Below are 23,849 nucleotides of genomic sequence, written 5' to 3'. Positions count from 1 at the left end.
CGCACACACACACACACACGCAGGCACACACACAGCTTCATTAATCATCATGTTCTCAGGTAACCAGAAAATACGGTCTGTCCTTTTTCCATGTTTTTGTTGAGCGGACACATTGATGAGCTCTTTGTGAATGCATGCATGTCTGAAATCAAAAGCTAAAAGAGGCAAACATTACTAGGAAAAAAAATATATAACACTTAAAGCTTTTACTCTCATCTCCACGTTGCTGCAGAGCAACATTAACCCGAATGATTATTCACGACCTGTCAAATGTTCTGTGCCGAGGCACAGTTTGACCTCAAAACAACATTTTCTGTAGTGATAAAGCTGTTTGGTGTGACATTCAGATACGTTTAGTGAATACACTCCCCCTGTGTGTTATTTAATCTCTGTATAAGCACAGCTGTCCTGTAATGGCCTTATGCAGAGAGGGCCCATGGTGACACTGGAGGAGCTGCAGAGATCCACAGCTCAAATGGGAGAATCTGGCGACAGAACAGAAACTGAACCAAATTGACATCTGTTAATCGTTCGCTTCTTAAAACTGGTCTTTATCAAGTAGTGGCTATATGAAAGCCACTGTTGAAGATAATTTGCCACTGGTCGTTTAGAAAGTACAGCAAACATGTGAAAGAAGGTGCTCTGATCAGAAGAAAACCAAAAGGCAACTTTTTGGCCAGCAAACCCTATATTTAGGGAAAGAAATGACACTACCTGTCATCTTGAACACAGCGTCCACTTGGTGACGCATAGTGAGGGCCACGTTATGCTAAGCGTATCTTCAGCAGGGACAGAAGCCTGAGCCACAGTAAACATACAGGCAGAGCTACAATGAAGTGCAGAATTTAGCATTGAAATTTGTGGCAACCTAACTGGGGAATGAATAATTCTGCAATACACTTGCTCCTTGACTGGAAACTACATATATATATATATATATATATATATATATATATATATAAAAATATTTAGATTGCAAGATTTCCTAAAATTTTCTGTGAGCATTTAAACTCAAAATCGCGGCTCATTAAGATGCTTAACCTGGCCATCAACGAGTTGAAATGAGCTGCTGTTTTCTCAAACTATTTTTTTTTTTTTTCACTTAGAAAAATATCAGAAAATCTGGAACATTTTAGTTAGTTACCTTAGCAGTAGCACTTAAAATGGGGAAAGAACATCATCAAACTAGAGTTTTCTATAAAAAACTAGAAAATATTGAGCTTCAAACTGATAATTTCTACATTATGAAATACTTTGAGTCAAGTCGTAAGACATTGATCCGCATCCTATGTTGCACATAACGGATACTATTAATCATACAGATACTATTAATCATATAATATTAATCTTTGTTGAACAGCAAGAGCAGCAAGGAGGAGACCGTTCTCCAAAGGAAGACTGCAGCCAGTGCACCTCCTCCCCCCAGTGAGGAGGCCATCTCCAGTACGTCTGAGGACGACTCGGAGGAGGACCGGGACGACGAAGGGCCCGTTTCACAGCGCTCTACCCCGATCAAGCTGCTGACAGAGTCTGGAGAGAGCAGTCGCACACAGGAGGTAAGATAAGTCCATGTGCTGGCCAAATAAATCTTCACGTCAGAGGAAAATATTACTGCAATCAAATGTGTCTTCCTCTGAGATCAGATGTACGCTCTGCTAAATGAGGCCTCAATCACATCCGCTACCAACCAAATAGTTTTAGAACTTTTTTTTTTTTTTTTTTATAATGAAGCGAGAATTGCTTCCTTTCATTTGATAATCCAACTATAAATAATGTCTTCAAGAGACCTGAGGGAAATGCAACGGTAACAGCTTGTATTTTAGGCCTTAATGATATTTTGCCTTCCAATGTGACTTGTCTTACCACTCCCTAGTTTCTTTTTTTCCACCTTTTATTGAAGTCTATCACAATAGTTATTGTCGTCCGTTTACATCAAGCTGAATTAGACACAGTCTGTGAAAGAGCAGAAGGTCAACAGGTTGCCTCTACGTGTATCATATTATAGCACTTTAAGATAAAATTCAATTAAATATTGTCATTAAGTAACTTAACAATGCCACATTCAATTTAATTAAAAAGTCAAAAGCAGTGCGGCTATTAAGCTGATCTTGCAACACAAGTTTTGTGAAAAAAAAAAAAATCATGACCGACATAAGAGGAGCACTTAAACAATATTTTTTATTTATGCCTGTATGTGACTGTGTAAAACAAAAAAAAGAAGAAAAGAAAAACACCTGGTTGTCAAACAAACTGATACACAAACGGGTCACTCCAGACTTATTGCTGGGGGAAAAAGTTAATATATTATTCTTTTACTGCTGTAATACTTGATGAAAACATTTTCTGTAAGTTTTTTTTTTTTTTTTTTTTTTTTTAAATATCCAGTTATATTGAAGGGATTATGATACCATTTACTCTAAAATGTTGCTCAGGCCCTTTTGAAAGAGAAACAGGCCCAAATCCAAAAATGTTCCTTTAAATTGTAGTAAACAGAAAGATGCATCCTTTTACTTTAATAACTTGCATAAAACTATTTCAGAACATAAAAAAGTGTTTAATTGAATATGCTTAATTTTAATTCGGTAGATCGCGGCCTACCTGGTCCTACCTGATCTTCTACCCCATCATTCTTTCTCTTCTCTTTCAAAATTTCCACTTTTCTGCTTTTTCAATCCCTTAATTATTTTTCACACAGTCATGATAAGTTCTGTTTTTGTGAGTGGGGAGTTATTTGCTCTCTCTGTGATTGACATAGTGATAAATAAATGCATGAACCCACTCCCCCCACCTCTACAGCAAACTGACATATGAATATCACTGTATATTTTTGCCTTACTTTAATTGTAAGAGAAGATGATGTCTGTGTCACATATTCATATATATTTTAAATGGAACTGAAGGATTAATTAAAAGTTTCAAGACAATCTGATTAACCCAAAAAGAAAAAAAGTATTAGAAAATTCTCAGACATATTTACTTTACAGAGCTTATTGGGATTGGCATTAACTGTGACCCTGGCATGCATAACTCCATCTATCATGGCATTTTTGCATGTGGGCCAAATAGTTTATTCTTGGTCTAATCTGACCAGATTTTGGTCTTGGCTTGTGACAAAACCTCTTCTGGGTATCTTCCACCAATACTGTTGTTCTTGCCACTCCTAGTAAAAACCAGCTTTTGGAAACTGAACCCTGACTGATGAAATCAAAGCCTATGGATAGTTTACTTTTAAAGATCTTAATCAGATGCATTTTATAAGTGTTTTTTAAAGGAAAATACTGTAAGGGAGATCATGCAAAATATATTTTTCTTCATGAAATGAAATTAATTTGTGAGTAAAAGTTAGTTTTTATGGATTTTAGGAATTTCTGATGAAACAATGTTGAAGCAGTTTTTTTCAGCATCTTATGCACCTCATTTCTCTCAGAGAGGGTGTATCATCGTTTCGCCTGTCTTCAGTTTTCTCCTTTTTTAAATCAAGTTCTCTTTAAGGAGTTTGAAGCATGTAGGGCATGTGCAGTGGGATTTGTCTGCTTTTAGTATGTCAGGTGAAAGTCTCATGCAGGTGTCTGCTTTCTTTGGGCTTCATTTACGCCGTTCTTGTTATTTCATGCTAAGATTGATTTTGATCTCTGATCTGGCAGCTGAAATAAATCAGGTTAGAGTTGGGAGTCATCCAAATTTATAAATACAGATGGATGGAGTAAGATGTTTGCGTCGTATTGTACCATGGTATTGATTCTGTGTTGTACACTACTTAAAGAAAAAAACTTTTTAATCAGAGCATGATTTCTGGTCATGTTTAGTTAGTTAAGTAGTAGAGGGTATTGTTAATCAGAGTCAACTGTGTTGGTGTTAATGAAATTAATAACAGATGAACTAAACCATGAGACGACACCAAAAACAGGAATGGTGTTGAGCATGGAGGCCAGAGACATGTTTCCCTTCTTGTGTTTTTGTTTTTTAACTGTTTTTAAGTAGTTTTGCATTTACCCGGGGTCAGTGTGACTACTGTTAGCACGAGGCGACACCTGGATCCTACAGAGGTTGCACAAGGCAACCCAACTCCAAAAGCATTGGGGCATCAATAGCTGCCTTTACCAGAAGGTTTGCTGTGTCTCCCAACTCAGTTTCAAGAGAATGGGGGAGATTCCAGGAGACAGGCAGTTACTCTTGGAGAGCTGGACAGAGCCATCTTAGATCCCAAACCCCATCAGCAGGACCGGTATCTGCTCCTTCGTGCAAGGAGGAACAGGAGAGGTACTTCAAGAGCCCTAGAAAGTGACCTCAAGTGAGCCACAGGTGGGACCAAATCTTTAGAAACAGACTTCATGAAGGTGACCTGAGGGCCCAATGTCCTCCAGTAGTCCCAGTGTTCACTGCCTACGACCGTGAAGCTCGATTGGTATTTGCAAAAGAACACCAGGTTCAGTACTGGCACCCTGTTCTTTTCGCAGATGAGAGCAGGTTAACTCTGAGCTCGTAAGACAGACGTGAAAGGGTCTGGAGATGCAGTGAGTGGGTCAGTGTTGGCTTGTGGAGGCATGTCCAAGGAGGGACACACAGACCTGTACAGGATAAACGATGGCACCCTGACTGCCATCAGGTTACGGGATGAAATCCTTCAACCCATTGTTAGACCCTTTGCTGGTGTAGTGGATTCTGGGTTCCTCCTGCTGCATGATAATGCCCCAGCTTCATGTGTCAAGACTATGTAGGCAGGTCCCGGAGGGTGAAGTAATTGATACCATTGACTGGCCTCCACGCTCCCCTGACCTAAATCCACTAGAACATCTCTGGGACATCATGTTTCGGACCATCCAACATCACCAGCTTGGACCATAGTCTGTCCAGGAGTTCAGTGATGCCCTGGTCAGGACTTCCAGGAGCTGGAAGGAGAGAGCTTACGACATTGTCAGTCATCCCATAAAGAACATGCCTCGACGTTGTCAGGCATGCATACAAGCACATGGACATACAAACTACTGAGGACCATCTTTAGTGGCTGAATTTCAGGAAATTGGACCAGTCTACCTCTTCAGTTTTCCAGTTTCACTTTCGCTGTGACTGAAGATTAAGCTCCCTGTGGGTTAATAATTTTTATTCTGATCAAATCATGTTGCCTCCTTTTGTTCCTAACAAAGTCTTTTCCATATCAGTATAGGTTTCCAGCATGATTTTTCTTTTCCAATTAAGAGCTGATGTGTTTTTTTAAAGTGATCCTTAAATTTCTTTTGAGCAGTGTATTTAGTAATAAAGCATAATCTGTATAGTTAATTAACATTTAGATGGTTTACCATAGCAGATCTACTAAAACCTACTAAATGGATGGAGGCCATCCATCCATCCGTCCATTTAACTGTCTCTCCTTCAATCCATCTGTCTGTCTGTCTGTCACTCTATCCATCTTTCTCTGTCTTTCTGTTTGGCTTTTCTTCCTCTTTGAATACAGTTTTTTTCCAAATTGCATACTTTAGAAAATTCTGCTATAAATTCATTGTCAAGTTTTTTTTATTGATACTTTCTCAGTTTGATAAAGGAAATGTGTAAACATGAAAGAAAACTGTTTAAGTCTGAATCTGGGAAAGTATGGATTTTTGACATGAATACGGTGTAAGTGCACTCTGCATTTACATCCGAACCCAAGATTTATTTAAAGAACAATTAGGGTTTTGGTTCAGAAAAAGAAACAACTGAATTTCTACCCTTGGGCTGCTTGTATTCCCTTGACATGAAAACAGTTTTTCTTCCTTGAATATCATTTTGCTTGCTATTTCTTTTTCTGGGGAGTTCAGTAGAAAAGCAATCTGCGAAAATGCTATTAGAAAGTCCTTAGAAAATGGCAAATGCTTTTCTCAAACTTTGGCCCAGGTCATCAGCAATCTACAATCTTCTGTCAATGGCTTTTTTTCAACTAGCTCCAGTTTTACACAAAGAAAGAAGTTGGCAAATCCTTTTCCAAACCTTGTTTATTAGTAAAAAAAAAGAAATTCTCCGTCATTCTTTAGCCTTTAACCTAAATTGGCATCAGTGAACCTGAAAGTTCCTTGATTGCCTTCAGTTCTTAACACTAAACCTAATGAGTTACCATTTACCAGCTTCAGCCATGAACACAAGTTTTGCAGTATTTATTTTTTCTAAAATGAATTAAATAAAATGTGAATTAAACTTTGAACATTAAATATTTAATTTCACTGTGCACATTACCATAACTGCTTTATGAACCGACGCATATGATTAAATGGGTTACCATATGTTAGCTGTTTGTGGAAGGTGTGAAAAGTGTTCACCATCTACCCTGCCCATATCTGTATTCGTTTCACGCCCCAGGCGGACTCTTCACACGTTTACACCCCCCGCATTGACCCAGATTCTGTATTTCAGCAGGAACATCTAGTACAGGTACAATGTCACTGTGTCAATAGGATGGATCAACTGTACCATACCTTACATATTCAAAATAGAACCATTCATCTGAGATGCATTTTTTTTATATATATATTTCAAGAGCCCACAATAATTGCAAAGTATTAACAGATTTGAGCTTTATGATGGTTTTCATGACACCGGCTCACACTCTATTCCTCTACTCCTGTTCCTCGTTTATATGCAATGAGGCTGTGATTCTCAGGTTTTAAGATTATTCCCAAAATCTGAAGTGCTTTCTTGGCTGGTGACTCAACCATGGGGTCCTCTGTGGAAGGATATTGTTTTGTAGTACGCCATCAGGTTTGGTTGTCTGCTTCTTCTAGTAAATAGTCTGTTTTCTCACTGGCAGTGCACCATTTTTATATCACTGTCAACTAATCTGTTCAATTAATACATGGATGGCCTCATTTGAGATAATAGTAAAGCCATGTATTGAGAGATCTTTTGACAAGTGGCCTTAGAGCCCAGCTTTACTCTTCATTGGCATATTTAAAGGTCAAGTTAGGCCCATAAATATTCATACCCTGTCAGAAATAAAAAGGAAAAAAATAAAACGGACTACCGCTAAATTCTTGAACTCCACCAAAGAAATCAAACTAGATGGTTGAAACCTACAGAGTTGGATGTTCCAACCGGAAAATGTCCCAAACAAACCTCAAAACTGTATCTGGAATGGATTAAAACTACCATTTAGCCTCCTTAATCCCCTTGATCCCATCACTATTGGGGATGTGTGCTTAAAAATCAGGTTTGTTTGAACAAACCAACTAATTAAAAACAACTTTCTACGCTTCAGAGGGTGCACTGTTTAGCCACCGTAATGCCAGAAACCTATTTATTTCTACATACTACACATGACTGAGGTGAAACTAGCTAATGGGCATTACCAAATACTGACACAAAGTATTCACTCTCCCATCCAAATAATAGAAATCAGGTGTTCAAATCACTTCCTTGTGGCCACAGGTGTACAAAATCAAACACGGTGCAGATTGTTTCTGCAAGAATCGCTGCCAGGAGCTAAGTGAATCCCAGCATGGTTCTGTGATAGGATACCACCCCTGCAACAACTCCAGCTCTCTCCTAAATATTTTACATCCGACTGTCTGTGGTATTATAACAAAGTAGAATCGAGTGGGAACAACAGTAACTTGGCCACAAAGTGGTAGGCTACGTAGACTTACAGGCCGGGGGCTGAGGATGCTGAGGCGCTTAATGTGCAGAGGTTGTCAACTTTATCTATCGCTACACACCTTCAAACTTCACGTGGCCTAGTGCAATGCAAAGTGTCAGATGCAGTGGTGTAACAAATTGGAATAACAAATTGCGCTCTGGGAGCTGGAAAATGGCCTTTCAGCTCTCACCTGGGAGGGAGGTGTAGCCAACTTCCCCTGGAGGTTATAGCAAAATGCTATGATCGGAGTCTAATGAGGCATCTTGGCCAACGTCATTGGCCAGGATATATTTGATCCCTGAAACGGTTTCCTTCTAATTCTCCCATCTACAAGGCCTTCCAACTGTGCCAATGCATCCACCGAGCAGCATTATGCACAAGTGTGTTTGACTGTGGCAGCGATTAAAGTAACTGCCTCATACCTTGTCACAATAATCTGTGGTTCACATCACTCTGATGATCATCGGGGAGAGGAAGGTGATGGTTGGAAACCCCCATAAAATGTTGTGCAGACATTTAAGATTTTAAGATGGCTTAAGGGATTTTATTTTATTGAAAGGTCTTTTTGTATAGTTATGTTGTCACTAGCGGCAGCATGAATGACACTGCAGTTTTGAATTCTTATGATGAAGTCGATCTATGATTAATGTCTGATATGGAGTAAAATTGGACGTCTGAGAGGAATCACGATGCAGTTTGGCTGCAATTCACCACTTTACCATCCGCGTCGGTAATGTGCCCCGTCTGCAAAATGAGCGTACACCTGGATCAGAATCGCCGCGAGGACCGAACATTTTCCCATTGTCAGGGTTTGTTACAGAGGAACTCAGGAAGCGCACACGGGACTAAAGTTTAAGGGTTTTTATTATAAGAAGTGTGCTGGATGGCACATGATGATGACCGGAGGTTCAGGACTGCAGAAAGTCAGGGATGAAGGTGATGGCAGGAGCTGACAGTCCGGAGTGAGAGTCCATAAAAGCTGGGTGGCTAGGAAAGAAAAGTGCTGCTTGGGCACCGGAAAGAGGCCATGTTTAGCATGAACCAAAATCAGCATTTCATAAAATGAAACTCATACCTACTGTGAAGCATAGAGCATTCTGCCCTGAGATAGCTGTCCAGTTGTTTACGCACGCCACACTTGTCACGTCCTCGCCGTCCGTGAGTCATCTGTTGTTTCTCGGTTATCTGCTTTCTGCAGCTCCAGCATCTCTGATCCCATAATCTTTAACAAAGTGTCATGGTTTGGAGGTATTTTACTGCAGCAGGACCCGGACCTGGCTAGCTCACCATCGTAGTTTCCAATATGAATTTTACTGTGAATCAAAGGGTGGGTGAAGGTCAGTGGTGCTCTGTGCTCCTTACAGATAGCATCTCTTAAATCTCTAAAATGAGCTTTAAACCTTAGGGAAGTTATCACTGAGATTTCTTGCTACTTTGACACCATTTACTTTAAAAAACCATTGTGTACCTTGAACCCCAGTCATGCCTATCCAAAACATTCTTTGAACCAACCTCGTCTTAATTTCCTGAGGAGGTAAGGTGTACTTTGAGAAATCTCAGCAGGTTTGTTTTTGATCTCTACGATTAGAAAAATGGCTCCCCCTGTTTCTCAATCAATCACTTTGTAATTCCTGACTTATGATGTATTGTTCTTCAGTTTTCTGTCTTGTCAGGGCCTTGAGCAATGATGCAATCATGAATAAATGCATTTGGGGCTGGACATCTAGCTCACGTGTCCGACACACAATATACGTGCCGTTGCCTGCCTGCAGGCCCTGTCGCTGAGAACGGTGCTGAAATATTTAAACGTTATTAGATCATTACCACATTTACTGTAAAATGAGACATGCTCACTAAGGTTTTTTCGCCTCAGTATTGGGTGTATGTGTGGGTTTGTGTGCTTTTATAAGCATGTTTATGTTCATCTAACAGGGCTTTTCCTATATTCCCTATCCCTGTGCATGTCTAATTTGCACAACATTAGTGCATTTTGTATGATGATGCTTATGTATATTTTGTGTTCACAGTTGCTGTTTCTTTGTCATGGTCCTATAACACCCCAAATCATTCACCTCCCTGTACAACTTGCATTCATGCACATACCTTGAAACTGAAACATCGTGTTGAATCTATTGCTGTAATGCAAAGAGGGAAACTGGCCTTGGTGCCTGCTCTATGTGCTGTTGCATAACACGTTTTCTGTTCTTTCTTCAGAGGTTCCTTTTAGTGTGAACAGAAGGCATGAAAATCTCCTTCGCAATTCATGATGTGTCAAAGAAACAACTTTAAGTCACACAAGCTTTCTCTGAACCTTCTACTCTGTGCACATTATGTGTAATTTTCAGGTTAGCATTTAGACATTCCAAGAAAGTTTTTTTATTTTTTATTTTGTATTATATTATCAGAGAAAGACGACCCGCTTGTAATGATCTTGGAGGGAGATGAACCCGGTATTCAGCCAACACAGTAGCAATGCTTTTAACGGGGTTTATCAACAGAACAGGGGATGAGTGGGAATCAGACAGACAGAACAGGATCCAACATATGGTACGGGGCGGACATCCAGGCAACACTTGAAAGTAACAGGCAAACTGAGATAAGGCAAAACAGACGGAACAGAATCAAGGTGCTGGGAGGCTCTTGCCAACGGAGGCAACAAGTGACGAACCCACGGGGAGCAGAGAACTAAAGCAGGTTTAATAGACGGTCAGACAGGTGAGCGGAATGAAACTAATTAACTGAGGACAGGTGGGAGTGATTAAGGGAGCTCACAGGACACTAGATAATAAACCTAAGACAAGAAAGCTAAGATAAAACAGAATAAACAAAGCACAGAACCAAAATAAGAACTAATACAGGGACCAGATAACTAACACAGTAAAGAGGCAAAACAGAAATAAACCCAGAGGCAGGATAGGGTTACTTAACCAAATAATAAACATAAACCAGAAAGGAACATTACACCGCCAAATTAAAATAAAATGTTTTTAACTGATTGTTTCATTTATTAGGGGGTAATATGATTCAAACCAACCTGGCCCAATGAAGGTCTTGGGATCATTAATATGTTTTCTTGCAAGTATTAGATGGACCTTTGTGGGTCTTTTTTTGGCTTTAGTGCTCTTCCATAAAGGCCACTTTGCTCAGTCTCTGTTATAATTTAATAACAAATGAACATTGGCTTTATCTGAGTCAGGTGGGGTCTGCAGTGCTTTCTGTGTTGTTCTGGGTTCTTTCATGTTCTCCTGAATGAGCTATAAGTTGCGCTCTTGGAGAATATTGGTCCGCCAGAAAATTCATGGAGGGCTACCTCTAGTTTCCTTTATTTCCTAAATTTCCAGGTAATGGCTATCAGCAGGTCTACAAAATATAGCGCAAGTTTACCATTAACACAATATGGTATGTACGCAATTTCCATATCACATGGAGCTCACTGAAATGTAAAACATATTAATAAATTAATTAATTTAAGTACGATTCTTTCAGACTCGCTATGCCTGTAATATATTAAGTGACTGTTCTTAATGCCGCATGAAAACTTTTAGCATGTAAAGAGGTATTAAGATGAAACTACAATTAGTTTAATTGCCAAAATATTAGACTCTGACCAAAAGTACCTTTTTCAATAAAACCTTTTTTCAATAAAACCTTTTTCAATAAAACTTTTTGTCACCTTACAACAACAAACTTCAAGTTATTCAGTTGAGATTTGTTGTGATAGACAGACACAACGAAGTTCAAAATAAGTGCAAGGAGAACGATTCATGGTATTCACAGCTCTTTACAAATTGTTCAAAGCCTATGAATACCTTTTCAAGACTCTGTATCAAAGGCAGCTTATGAACACTTTTATATTTAAAGTTAATGGGATGAAAGCAGAAAATGATAAGTGTGACTGTTTCCAGATGCCGTAGGGCAATTTTAGAGGTCCAGCAGTGTTTATGCTTAGGTGAGTCATTCCTGTTTAGGTGTCAAAAAAGAACTTCATAACCTTGCAAAGGATTAAGCAAGTGGTCTCTATTCTATGGATATTTTGAGTTTCTACGAACTGGACGTGCAAAAGCCGCAGGAGACCACAGGACACAAATACGAAGAAACCTAAAACCGCCTGATCAGACACCACCAAATTACCGTCAAAAGCTGCTTATATTAAACTCCTTGGGTGGCCATAATTGCCGGATAAGTTGCAGAGGAGCATCTGAACCTGATGACCTTGTCTGAAAGAGTCTATTTTCTAGGAAGAACTGGACCTCTTTGTACCATTATTTAGTTTAGTTATAGAATTCAATGTACAAATAATACTTGACCACATTTATTTATTTTGATGCTGCTCACATTCATGTGTTACCTTTTGTCTTACCTCTGTAGGAGATCCAGCCGCAGCAAGTGATGAAGGAGCCTTATGGTCATAATCTTGCTGAGTGTCCTGCAGAGGAAGATTTGCTCATTTATGAAAGGTATATATAAAGGTTACCGCTGCATATGAAATTTTTAGAACCACGTTTTGTACATTGTTCACCTGCAATACAGATTTTATTGTTTAAATAGTTTATCAGATTTTGAGAAATTCTGGAGGCTTTTATCTTCCACACTGAGCAGATGTATCCAATAACGTAAAAAAGACGTTCCCTCCCATCTAAACATTGTGAAATTGAAAGAAAAATGTGACTAAAATATTGCTTGGGCTTGATTAAACGACGTAACCACGCCTAGATTTACATGTCTTAGTTTAGGGTAAATTTGGACAGGATCTTTAAAGGGGGAATATCATGCTTTTCACTTTTTCTTTTTCACATTGAAATCATTCAGTTGTGGTCTACATAAAGTCGAACCGCAATGCTTTAGTCTGAATTCCTCATTATTGTTGCCCCACAGCCTGTCTTTTAACCCTGTTCTGAGGTCTGAGTGCAACTTGTTTTGGTGCTGTCTCTTTAAATCTAAAGAAGGCGCTTCAAATTTCGTTTCCCTCCACCCCGTTCGGCCATTTTTGTAGTATGCTGGGGGACGGTGTAATAAACAACCGGACATTTTGACTTATCCACTTGTAGCTTCGGGTTGAAAAAGTGGATTTTGCATGATATGTCCCCTTTAAGCAAAAAAAAAAAAAAAAAAAAAAAAGCCAGATCTGTGTCTGCCATCAGACTTTGATGGCAGACACAGTTGCGACACCTAGTGCCCGCCTACCAAAGGTTGGTTTTAGCCAATCACAATATCAAATTAAAACGTAGACAGCAGGTGCCATGAGAAACCACAACTAGTTAAGCTATTTAAGGTACTTCTTGATGTTCCTATATCGGAGAAAAAAACGTGGATTCTGACAAAACAGATGTGATGGCAGCAGCTACGCGTGCATCCTGCGCTGCCATGTTTATAAAATTGTATTTCCTTCTTTACTGAACAACAAAAAATAGTAAACTAAGCATTATTGCACAAGTTCATTTGTCTTCCGAGCGCCCAGGCTGGACATGCACGATGTTCTAATTACGGTTGAGCCGTTACGGAATAAGTAATAATTTTGAGCTCTTTTAATGTTTCGAACAGAATCCGGAGCCCTGACAGTTTTGCTTCCCGACGTATTTCCGTCACTCAACAGTGCAGAAATATGTCACCTTTGCGTCGGGCGTACTCGGGTCAGTTTGCCACATTCGCAATAACTTGAGCCTGACGAGCGTTTATATCCACGTTGATCGGATTATCAATCGGTGTAAACCACCCCTCTCATCTGGAATACAATTTTATTACAATTGAGCTTACTATGATCACAGTATTCCGATTGCCGTGTTTACACAACATTTTTTTATTCTGATCAGCCCATTATTCCGATTACTTTTGTCCATCTAAACATATCTAGTGTCACACCTAGCAACGGGGTCAACCACACCTTCATCTCCTTGCTCAGTTGTTCTCAGCAACTATCTGAATCCCTCTTAAGCTAAAGGTTATTGGCATTTTATGCTAATTTAGGAAATCTCTTAAAATCTTTGTGCATACACCATGATTTTATCATCCAGGATGTGCATAGTCTTTGTCAGGTTTTCTGGGGTCATATGGGCTCCGCATTATGGATAATGCACGAGTTGCCACATTTGTTTTGAGCATGCCTTAAACCTCTGCATTCAGACCATGGTGCTTCACTGTGACGGCAGCATGTCGCCTTCAGAGCAGCACGTCTTGGTCATCACAGAAGTTGAAGCATCACTGGGCCTGCTGGCCTCATGGCAAGGCTGCAGACCTCCTCACATCCTCACCTGCCTTCATTGCTCCGTGTAATTAATTGCAATGCCCTAGGCAGTGCAGCTGCTTTATACATCATGTCCCACCACTGCAACTGCAACCAGCAGGATGTCACCAGGGAGCCAAAACATGCAATCTATCATGCTTAGACTGCTTGCACATTGGATTATGTGTGCACTGCACTCTGTGTGTAGTTGGAAGAAAAGTGCAGACACATCCGAATTATGCAGAAGTCTGGCTGTGCTGGTTGCTGGAAGACTGTAAGTGTTTCAGGGTGACATTATATTTCAGGAAAAAAGGAAGAGGGGTAAAGTAAAAGCAGCAGCTCATGCTGCAATATACTCTTACAATGGTCAGTAGTAACAATCTGTAGACAACTCTCAATAGTTAGTAGTTTTGCTAATTTAATACAATCCAGTCAAGTTCCTAAGAGTGGATGTCGTGGAGGCAATAGGTTCTCTGATCCGGCAACTAACAATGGAAAGGATTGTTTGCTTGTTCTGACCTAAATAATAATTGTCTTAACTGAAGAGCAACGCTGATTTTCAAAAAGGTTTTATTTTAACTTATGATTCCCTAAGAGGGTGAGGGGCAAAACAGCCAGTGAGTTTCAGCCACACCCTCAGGGTAAAACAATCAGTTTTGATAAATGCACATGGTCGGATTTGACCCACTCAGAGCATCACGCTCCAGACCCGGGTGTCCCCTGTCCACCTTTGTCCCCTCGTTCACTCTTCTGCATGTCCTCTCTGTTACATCTTATTCTTTCTCCCTGATTGCACCCAGCAGTGCTGATAAATAGACCACCACAGGTTCTGAAATTGAACATAACTATCTGTTCCTTGGAAGCAAACTGAATGTTTGATGACAGGTTTACTAATGGGTTTTTCAGGCACAGCTTTCGAATGCCCCGAGAAGCCCAGAAAGAATAGTTCCTGTTTGAAATTTAATCAATCGGTATAAATTTTATTTGGGCATATATATATATATATATATATATATATATATATATATATATATATATATATATATATATATATATATATATATATATATATATATATATATATATGTGTGTGTATATGGTCAGTTTGAAACGGAATGTTTTCTAGTTTTTTATAGAAAACTCTAGTTTGATGATGTTCTTTCCCCCTTTTAAGTGCTACTGCTAAAGTAACTAACTAAAATGTTCCAAATTTTCTGATATTTTTCTAAGTGAAGTAAAAAATAAAAGTAATTGAGAAAACAGCAGCTCATTTCAACTCGTTGATGGCCAGGTTAGGCATCTTTTGAGTTTGAATGCTCACAGAAAATTTGAGGAAATCTTGCAATCTAAATATTATATATATATATATATATATATATATATATAAATTATTTTTTGATGTATAGTAAAGTACATATTGCTAAATAAAGTGTTAAAAGGGAATGTATTTTTGCTCAGTACTTAAAATTGTATTGTCTCATATCAATTATGTTGTTAGAAAGTCTGCATATTCCCCGTTAAATGGTGTGACATTTGTAAGGAAAATGCGTTTGTGACAGCAGAGTTGTCTCGGTGGACTGCGTCTGGTGGAGACAAACATCTACATCTTGCAGGATAGAGTGGGAGCGCAGGCTGTTTGTTCTCTAGCACCAGTTGATTCTTTTCTGACATGTATTGCAACGTCCTCTCCTCCCGGTCTTTATTTTGTGCCCCCAACACCTTGAGCGCTTTTTGTTTCTTTCTCATCAGACTTTGATGGCAGACACAGTTGCGATTTGGAGCAGGGGAATTGGCATCCGAATTGCGTCGAAGAACGATGTTCATATCCCTCGACCATAGTGGCTCATAACAAGCGCGAAATTGCGTTCATTATTGAAGCTGGAAGGAGCAGCAGCTGTAAAGATGTCAGTGAAAGCCAGAGCGCCTCTTATCAGTTTATTAATAATAAAAAAAAACATAAGCAAGAACAAGAAAGCCCCTCGTGCTGTTGCACGTTCTTGTCTTCCAGGTGGAAAAATTACCAATCTGATAAGTAATTAGAAAAGGATAAATATGTTCGTAAAGAATGCAATATAAAAAAGTTTACCTGTTGGTTTATTTTAGAGGGGTATTCTTATTTAGTGTTTGTTCCCCTTTCTTTCTGCAGGTTTGCACATCTTGGTGAAAACCAGCACACGGTGGAGAAAACGGAGCGCATAAACCTGGCGAACATCATTTCCTTGTAAGTAAATCAGGTTAAAGGAGATAACTTGATTTCTCTGTCTAACCAATCAGCACAGTTGACAGAGTTTGATGTCGTCATGTCTAAATATAACAGAATTACGGTGTTTATTTTAATATAAACCATCTTTAGAGTTCATTTCATTGGAGTTCATTTCAGTTGCATGCACTGAGACGCTTCACTCTGCTTCGCCTTTCTTTTGAGCCCTTGGTCTTTTTGGAGCTGCTTGTACAAACGCAAATTATCCAAACCCCTAACACTTAAAAGAGAGATCTTGGTTTTCATAAAGATGGTTTACAACTGTTCAGAAAGGGAAACGGTACAGACAAACACACAGCAAACTGACCAAAAGACTTGTGGTCTGAAATACGGGCGAGAAATGCTAGAAATGTTCACAATGTCGATGTCTAGTCCCTTTTTATCCTGACCAGCTAAAGGGCTCTATTAAAGATTGAAGCAGTAACTCAGGAGCACCAACCAGTTATGGGGGGAATATACTAAACGGTACATGGACATTTTTTTTTTCAGTTGGTTGACAACTCTATGTAAAAGGAAACCATTTTATTATTCCTAGGCATAATGTGTAAAAAGTGTTTCTCGGATGCTAATCTCCATTCACCACGTCTTTAGCTTCTCTCAGGTGTATGTTTCTTTTACAATCACGCGTGTTGCATAGTTTTCTCACATTGTCCTGTAAATCGGCTGATGTCTTTCCTCTATCTAATTTGAATCATGCTTTTTTTTTTACCTGAATATGCCGTATTATCAATTAATAATTGTGCAATACGTTTCCTCTTTCTGATAAGCTGTTTCTCTTCTGCTTTACAACTCAACTTTAAATTAACTTTTTTTATTAATTTCCTGAATTTACCCGTTGTACGACAATAAATGTATTTATTATCCATTTTATTCAAATTCTCTGATAAATAAAATAAAACATTTTGGGTTCTCATCACTCATGAGAAATGGTCAATAAAATTAAACAAACTGTTGGTACATATCACTGCGTGTAATTAAGGTATATCATGAGTTTCTCTTTTTCAAATGAATTACAGATTTTTTTTTTTTGATCATTATAGTTCATTGAGATGCACATGGAAACCGACATACAGGCACATGTAGCTCAGCTTAGTTGTCCAAGTCCACGAGCTGTTAACCATCGTCATATTAGTTTTTACTCATAAAATAACCCTTGGAAATGCCATTTCCCCCCCAAGTCTCCTTGGGAGATAAAAAACTCTAAATAGGTTCCTGCAAGGCTTCTAGCTGTGCACTCTTATGGTACTTTCTTTATTTCTTTTCATCCCATGCTATTTCCTCACTTGGTCTAGCCTTAGTCTCGCTGCGACTGCAGCCGTGACCCAGCAGGATATGGAGGCACTGTGCACGAGCGCACGTGTAATTTCAATGTGCAGCCATAGAGGAAAACGCTTTCATCTTCAAAACTGATGTATGTTCATCAGAAAAGAAAGTATATATTCTATTCCCAGGCTTTAAATAAATAAAATATCCTATATATTGATGCAGAACATCTCCGCTGTCCATATTTAATTTAATTGCGACTTGAAAACCTTAATGCTCTTTTTTTTCTTTAAGAGAAGAAACTTTCACTTTTTAATCCTTACAGGAAGACGTTACGTTTTTTTAAATAATTCTGTTTTTATTTTTAGTAATTTAATTACAAAAGTAGAAATACTGTCAAGTGTTAATGATTCTTGATAAGTTATTAAGAGTTTAAGAAATTAATTGCCAACTTTTGAACAAAAAGTGACCAACACAACATGTGTCGTTTATCAGTAGCGGAATATTTCTTAAACAGGTTAAATGCATTTAACATGATAGTTTTGTAACAAGCATACAAATTGACCATTATCCTAGGCAAAAGCAAAAGTTGAGTCAGACTTTGACTCCTTAATGTTTTTTTTTTTTTTTTTTTTTTAGATTTAGACAGACTTTATTGTCATTCAACTGCACATCCACAATGTACATTTGAGTGAGATTTCCATGCAAAGCATGGAATAAAACAGAAGGCCTTGTTGAATTGTGCGCTTTTTCTCAAAAGGAGTAATTTTAGACAAGGCAGCTGTACAATGCTGCCTGAACCGAGGTCTTGGTTTCAGCTATGTTTCCAAGGCTACTGAAAAAGATGAGTTGTTTTTTTTTAAACTGTGATTTTTAAATTGCTTTACAGTTAGAATAACTGAAAGGTGTGGGGTGAATATGGATTCTGATCCTTTTAATATGTTACCCTTAAATAAAGTCCAGTGCAACCAGTTTCCTTCAGAAGTGAATTAACTGGTAGATGGAGGTCACCTGTCTGTAATTTAATCTGCATGACTTCAAACCTACAAAGACATGGCTGTCCGCGAATGAAGGCAATTGGTTAGAATAGATTTCATTTTGAGGTATCAGAGTAAAGGGAGCTGAATACATATGAACATCAGACTTTGCAGATTTTATTTAGCTTTTTATTTTCATTGCAAAATTACATGCTACTTTATGGTTTTCTAGCAAATAAAATCCCGGTAAAATAAATTGGAGTTTGTGGTTTTAACATAATAAAATGTGAAAAGGCTCATGGGGATATGGAAGCTTTTGCAAGGTACTGTATATTGTAGTCTTGAGGTAAAACTACCACCATCACCTCTAAATGCACATGTCAATGCTAAACACCAAACGCTGCAACTCGGCTGTGCAGTAATAATGAATGTCAGAGCAATTTAAACAAAAATACAAGAATGGAAATATTTTAGAAGTAACGTTGGTGTGGTTTGCTGCCATTCATGTATTCATTCCTTCTTTGCTGTTTGTAATCAATGAGTATTACAATCAGGGAAAAGTTTCGGAAACAGCTGCTGCTTTATTTAGGTTTAACTACCCAGACAACATTTATGGATGACTATGTGAAGAACACCCGCCTGGGAAATAATCAGATATTCTGTACGTTGCACGGGGGGGTGCATAAAAAGGAATTCACGTGGCGACTTTTATTAACTGTCCTGCACTTGTTCTGTGGGAGTACAAAGGCTGCAGAGCGTGTCTAGTTCAAGCACGGTTAAGCAGATTGTAGGAGATGACCCTGCGCAAGGAAGGACTTATTTTCCAGAACCTGGTTAAGTCAACAGTTGATACTTTCAGAGATTGTTTGAAAGGCCAGGTAAAATTACAAAAGGACATTTATAATGGATGTTTTTACTTGCATTTAAAGAAATAGATTACCTATACTTCTTAATGACTCTTCACTTTTAGACTTTCTAAAGACTGCTACATGTCTAGTGGTTAGAAAAGGCCTTCCTGCTGTTCTGTAGGTTTACTCACCGTCATTTCTTGCACTTATAACTAGAAACGTCTTCGCTTCACTGAGGCCTCTTTGGAAGAAGCACATTTAGCTAGCAGGAGGACTTAACATCTCATCGTTTTTTTTGGTTTTTTTTGTTTTGTTTTTCTTTGAATGTCTCTTGTTTCCCTCCGGCGTGACTGCTTTCCTCGTCTGTCCTCCTGTCAGGTCCGCAGGTTGCGACAGGCGTGTCGGTTGTTGCGCAACAGGGCTATTCTAAGTTGTTACAGAACCCCAAACGTGTGGCTCCTGTTAGGGCCGCGTTGTTCATCCACCTCCCTCTGTGCAGTTCCTCTATTGATCCATCAGGAATAGGCGACGCTGACTCAATTGGTGGAGATAAAAGTGGAAATGATATGAATGCTGTGGCCAGTTCCTGTTGAGATGCAATACAAAGGTGAGGAGATGAATTTCCTCTTTCGATGATGGTCACCGATGAGGATTACTGTGCAGTGTAGCATAGTATCTTGGGAGGGGAAAAAAAACAAACACTAAATCCGACTCTATGTTAGAGCGGCTGATTAATTTATTCTTTCTGTTGGACCTGAACTCAGAAATTGTCTGCAGAAATTATTTCCATCTAGTGGCCTCTTGCAGGTTTTGTGCTTCCCATGTGTTTCTTTCTTTCTGTAAACACAACACTGCAAAGTTGTGCCTCTGACTCCTTTTAATTAAATATCATAATGCTAAAAACATGCTTAAATTACATACTTAACCCTAGTTTGTTTAAGAGGTTGCGAGAAATAAATGACAAATTGTATTTGCGCAAAGAATGGATGTATCCCACATTATCATACCTTACCACTGACCTTTTCTTTCCTTCTGTGTTTTTTTTCATTTTATATATATATTTGTATCCTTATTATTCCTTCTATATCTATATTCTATAACATCACTATAAAAGTTCCTGAGTAATTTGCAACTAAAATATGCTTTATGATGCTCTTTGTGATTTTGTTGCGGAAAAAGAAAATGTTAAGCATCCAGAAAAAAGTGAAGAAAATCACTTAATATTCGCGGTAATATAATTGTGGTTGTATTCCAATAAGTAAGATTTCAGATTAAATGTTTGGCAGAGACCCTGCCTCTCGCCCATTGAACGCTGGAGATAGGCACCAGCACCCCCCGCGACCCCATGAGGGATAAAGCGGTTCGGAAAATGGATGGATGGATGGATGTTTGGCAGAGTTTGACATGGAAGCTCCACGTAAAAAAACAACCCTAACAGCCATGACTTCAACCTGAATTTTTTTTTCTGAGATCACAGTACAAACCAATATTATGGTGTTAATTGTAAACTAAAAGGAAAAAACAAAACATAAATTTGTTATTAAGTATATTATCATTTCTGGCCTCAGCACCTTGAGTTGATGTGATATTTTACGCAGAGTTTAATCTTTTGTTTAATGTTTATGTTGTATTTAATGTTGTATTTTTTTTTAAATACAACATTTGATACATGCACTCACTTGCCACTTTATTTGGTACACCTGTCCAACTGTTAACGCAAATTTCTAAACAGCCAATCACATGGCAGCACCTCAATGCATTTAGGGACGTAGACATGGTCAAGACGATCTGCTGCAGTTCAAACTGAGCATCAGAATGGGGAAGAAAGGTGATTTAAGTGACTTTGAACGTGGCAGGGTTGTTGGTGCCAGACGGGCTGGTTTGAGTATTTCAGAAACTGCTTATCTGCTTGGATTTTCCCGCACAACCATCTCTAGGGTTTACAGAGAATGGTCCGAAAAAGAAAAAACATCCAGTGAGCGGCGGTTCTGTGGACGGAAATGCCTTGTTGATGCCAGAGGTCAGAGGAGAATGGCCAGACTGGTTCGAGCTGATAGAAAGGCAACAGTGACTCAAATTACCACTCGTTACAACCAAGGTGGGCAGAAGAGCATCTCTGAATGCACAACACGTCAAACCTTAAGGCGGATGGGCTACAGCAGCAGAAGACCACATCGGGTGCCACTCTTGTCAGCTAAGAACAGGAAACTGAGGCTACAATTCGCACAGGTTTACCAAAAATGGACAGAAGATTGGAAACGTTGCCTGGTCTGATGAGTCTCAAGTTCTGCTGCAACATTTGGATGGTAGGGTCAGAATTTGGCTTCAACAACATCAAAAAAATGGATCCAACCTGCCTTGTATGAACAGTTCAGGCTGGTGATGGTGTCATGGTGTGGGGGATATTTTCTTGGCACACTTTGGGCCCCACTGTGCATTGTGTCAACGCCACAGCCTACCTGAGTATCGTTGCGGACCATGTCCATCCCGTTATTATGACCACAGTGCACCCATCTTCTGATGGCTAGCAGGATAATGCCACAATAATAATAATGTCATAAAGCATGAAACATCTCAGACTGGTTTTTTGAACATGAGAATGAGTTCACTGTACTCAAATGGCCTCCACAGTTACCAGATCTCAATCCAATAGAGCATCTTTGGGATGTTGTGGAACGGGAGATTCGCATCATGGATGTGCAGCTGGCAAATCTGCAGCATCTGCGTGATGCTGTCATGTCAATATGGACCAAACTCTCTGAGGAATGTTTCCAGTACCTTGTTGAATCTATGCCACGATTTAGGCAGTTCTGACGGCACAATGGGGTCCATACCGGGAACTAGCAAGGTGTACTTGATAAAGTGGCTGGTGTGTGTACATCGACTGATCACTGTTTTTTCTTTATAAAATAAATAAATAAAAGATTTTCCTCCTGGCTTTTGACCCTTGAATCACAGTATTGTGTCTAGCTAGAAGACCGTGTGCCTAGTTTCTTGTACAAAGGCATGCGTTAGCGTCTACCTGATTGTCCGCTTTTGCTTTCAGAAAGCCCATTACCAAGGAAGGCGCTGCTGAAACTCAGCTGTGTTTTTTTTTTTTTCTTTTTTTTTTTTCCGTTTCTTGTTCAGCTTCTGTCTGATCCCCAGCTGCTGTCGAACTGACTGACTGAGTGGACCATCTGACAAGCAGAAGCTTGTTAATCCGTTGTTTGGATGGAGAGACATGCTTTAGTGTTTAGTTTCTGAGAAAACATCTAATATTCTGCTGCAAAAGTGCCCATCTCCACAAACTGGGTGTTGCTGCCATTATCAGCATGGCCATTAGCTGTTGAGTTGAACATTTTTTTTTTTTTTTTTTGTAAAATAAAAATAGTTATCCAGCCTGGGTGTTTATATAGCTGCAAATATAGAAATGTTTCCTTTGAGTAAGTCTTCCATTGCTCCATGGTCGGCCTAACATTTTGTTTTTATGTTCTTTCATCTCTGCTTTCAGAGAACCGGTTTCCCGCTTCAAGGACGACAGCATCTACGCCGTCTCTCTTCCTCAGGTGGACAGAAGAAGCCACGAAATGTTCGACAGCCATGTGATGACGGGTCAGGGCCAGGTGAGGGCGCTGTGCAGGGAGGACATGATGATGTACAGGGAGTACGTGAAGAACAGATACATGTGAAACGCAGAAAACCTGGAACTGAATCGCTATAAAGGCAAAAAAAAAAATTATACTTGAAACAGAGTTTTTTGCTTGTGATTCCAGTTAGACCGAATATAATTTGTATAGATTTCTCCTGCTAATGTTAGTGAATGTGATGATGTACAGAAGACCCATATGCAGCTGAGTTTGGACTTAAAAATAAAATCAAAAAAGCCTTTTTTTAATATATTGTCTGTTTTAATAAGTTTTCAACTATTTTTTATTTGCGTAAACCGGCCTTACAAGACTACTATTATGGTGTTTTTTATTTGATTTTTACATTATTTTAGTTGTAATCATGCCATATTTTACATAGTAGTTGCAAGTTAAGAAAATTGCAAATCAGTTGTGCAAATTGGTGTAAATAATTTTGATTCTTGTATGTTTGATGCTTATAGAGTGTATAGCCTCCCCAACATGATTGTAATTTTGCCTAATGTGTGCCTAACGTTGCAAGGAGCAGCCAGAAGCCTCGGCATCGAGGTGTTTCTTAAAAAGAAAGCTTTATTTGGAGCCGATTTCTCATCTCAGACATATTTTTTATCTTTTTTCTTTTTGCATATTTTTATCATTCCAAAATTATGTCTGTTTATTTTGTAAATACAAACTGTTACTGTTAACGTTTTTAAAATTTTATGTTCTGAGCTTAATTTGTTATTCATCATAAGTCATTTTGACCCACAAGTTATAAAACCACCATAGTTTACAGTGTTGTGTGTTTCTTTTTGAATTATCATAAGATATGTGGTAATAAATTAAACACATTTATAAAAAACAATATTGATGGACTGTTTTTATCTGTGAGCCCTTTTCTCTGTTATATTATACTGCTTTCATGTTTTAATGGTGCACATAAATAACATTAAGAAACGCACACAAAATGTCCTTGAAGATGCTTCTGTACGCACAAATGTCCACTTCATGATTCTGTCCAAAACTGTTGAAAAATATCATACCAATACCATTAATACTAAATAACATTACAT

The 23,849-nt window shown here is 38.8% G+C and overlaps 1 protein-coding gene across 1 annotated transcript in view; it reads left to right on the top strand.

Annotated features, from left to right (window-relative positions):
- Positions 1–23,637, top strand: part of fig4a (FIG4 phosphoinositide 5-phosphatase a) — a 62,709-nt gene extending 39,072 nt beyond the window's left edge. Inside the window, exons 18-21 of the mRNA XM_036129816.1 lie at positions 1,361–1,556; positions 11,972–12,060; positions 15,970–16,044; positions 22,665–23,637. Of these exons, the coding sequence (XP_035985709.1) occupies positions 1,361–1,556; positions 11,972–12,060; positions 15,970–16,044; positions 22,665–22,842 (538 nt within the window). The 3' untranslated portion in view covers positions 22,843–23,637. The remainder of the gene's footprint in view (positions 1–1,360; positions 1,557–11,971; positions 12,061–15,969; positions 16,045–22,664) is intronic.
- The last annotated feature ends 212 nt before the right edge of the window (positions 23,638–23,849 follow it).

The sequence above is a fragment of the Fundulus heteroclitus genome, unplaced genomic scaffold (assembly GCF_011125445.2).
Source record: "Fundulus heteroclitus isolate FHET01 unplaced genomic scaffold, MU-UCD_Fhet_4.1 scaffold_220, whole genome shotgun sequence".
Classification (NCBI taxonomy): domain Eukaryota; kingdom Metazoa; phylum Chordata; class Actinopteri; order Cyprinodontiformes; family Fundulidae; genus Fundulus; species Fundulus heteroclitus.
This window is presented reverse-complemented; position numbering and strand designations above follow the sequence as displayed.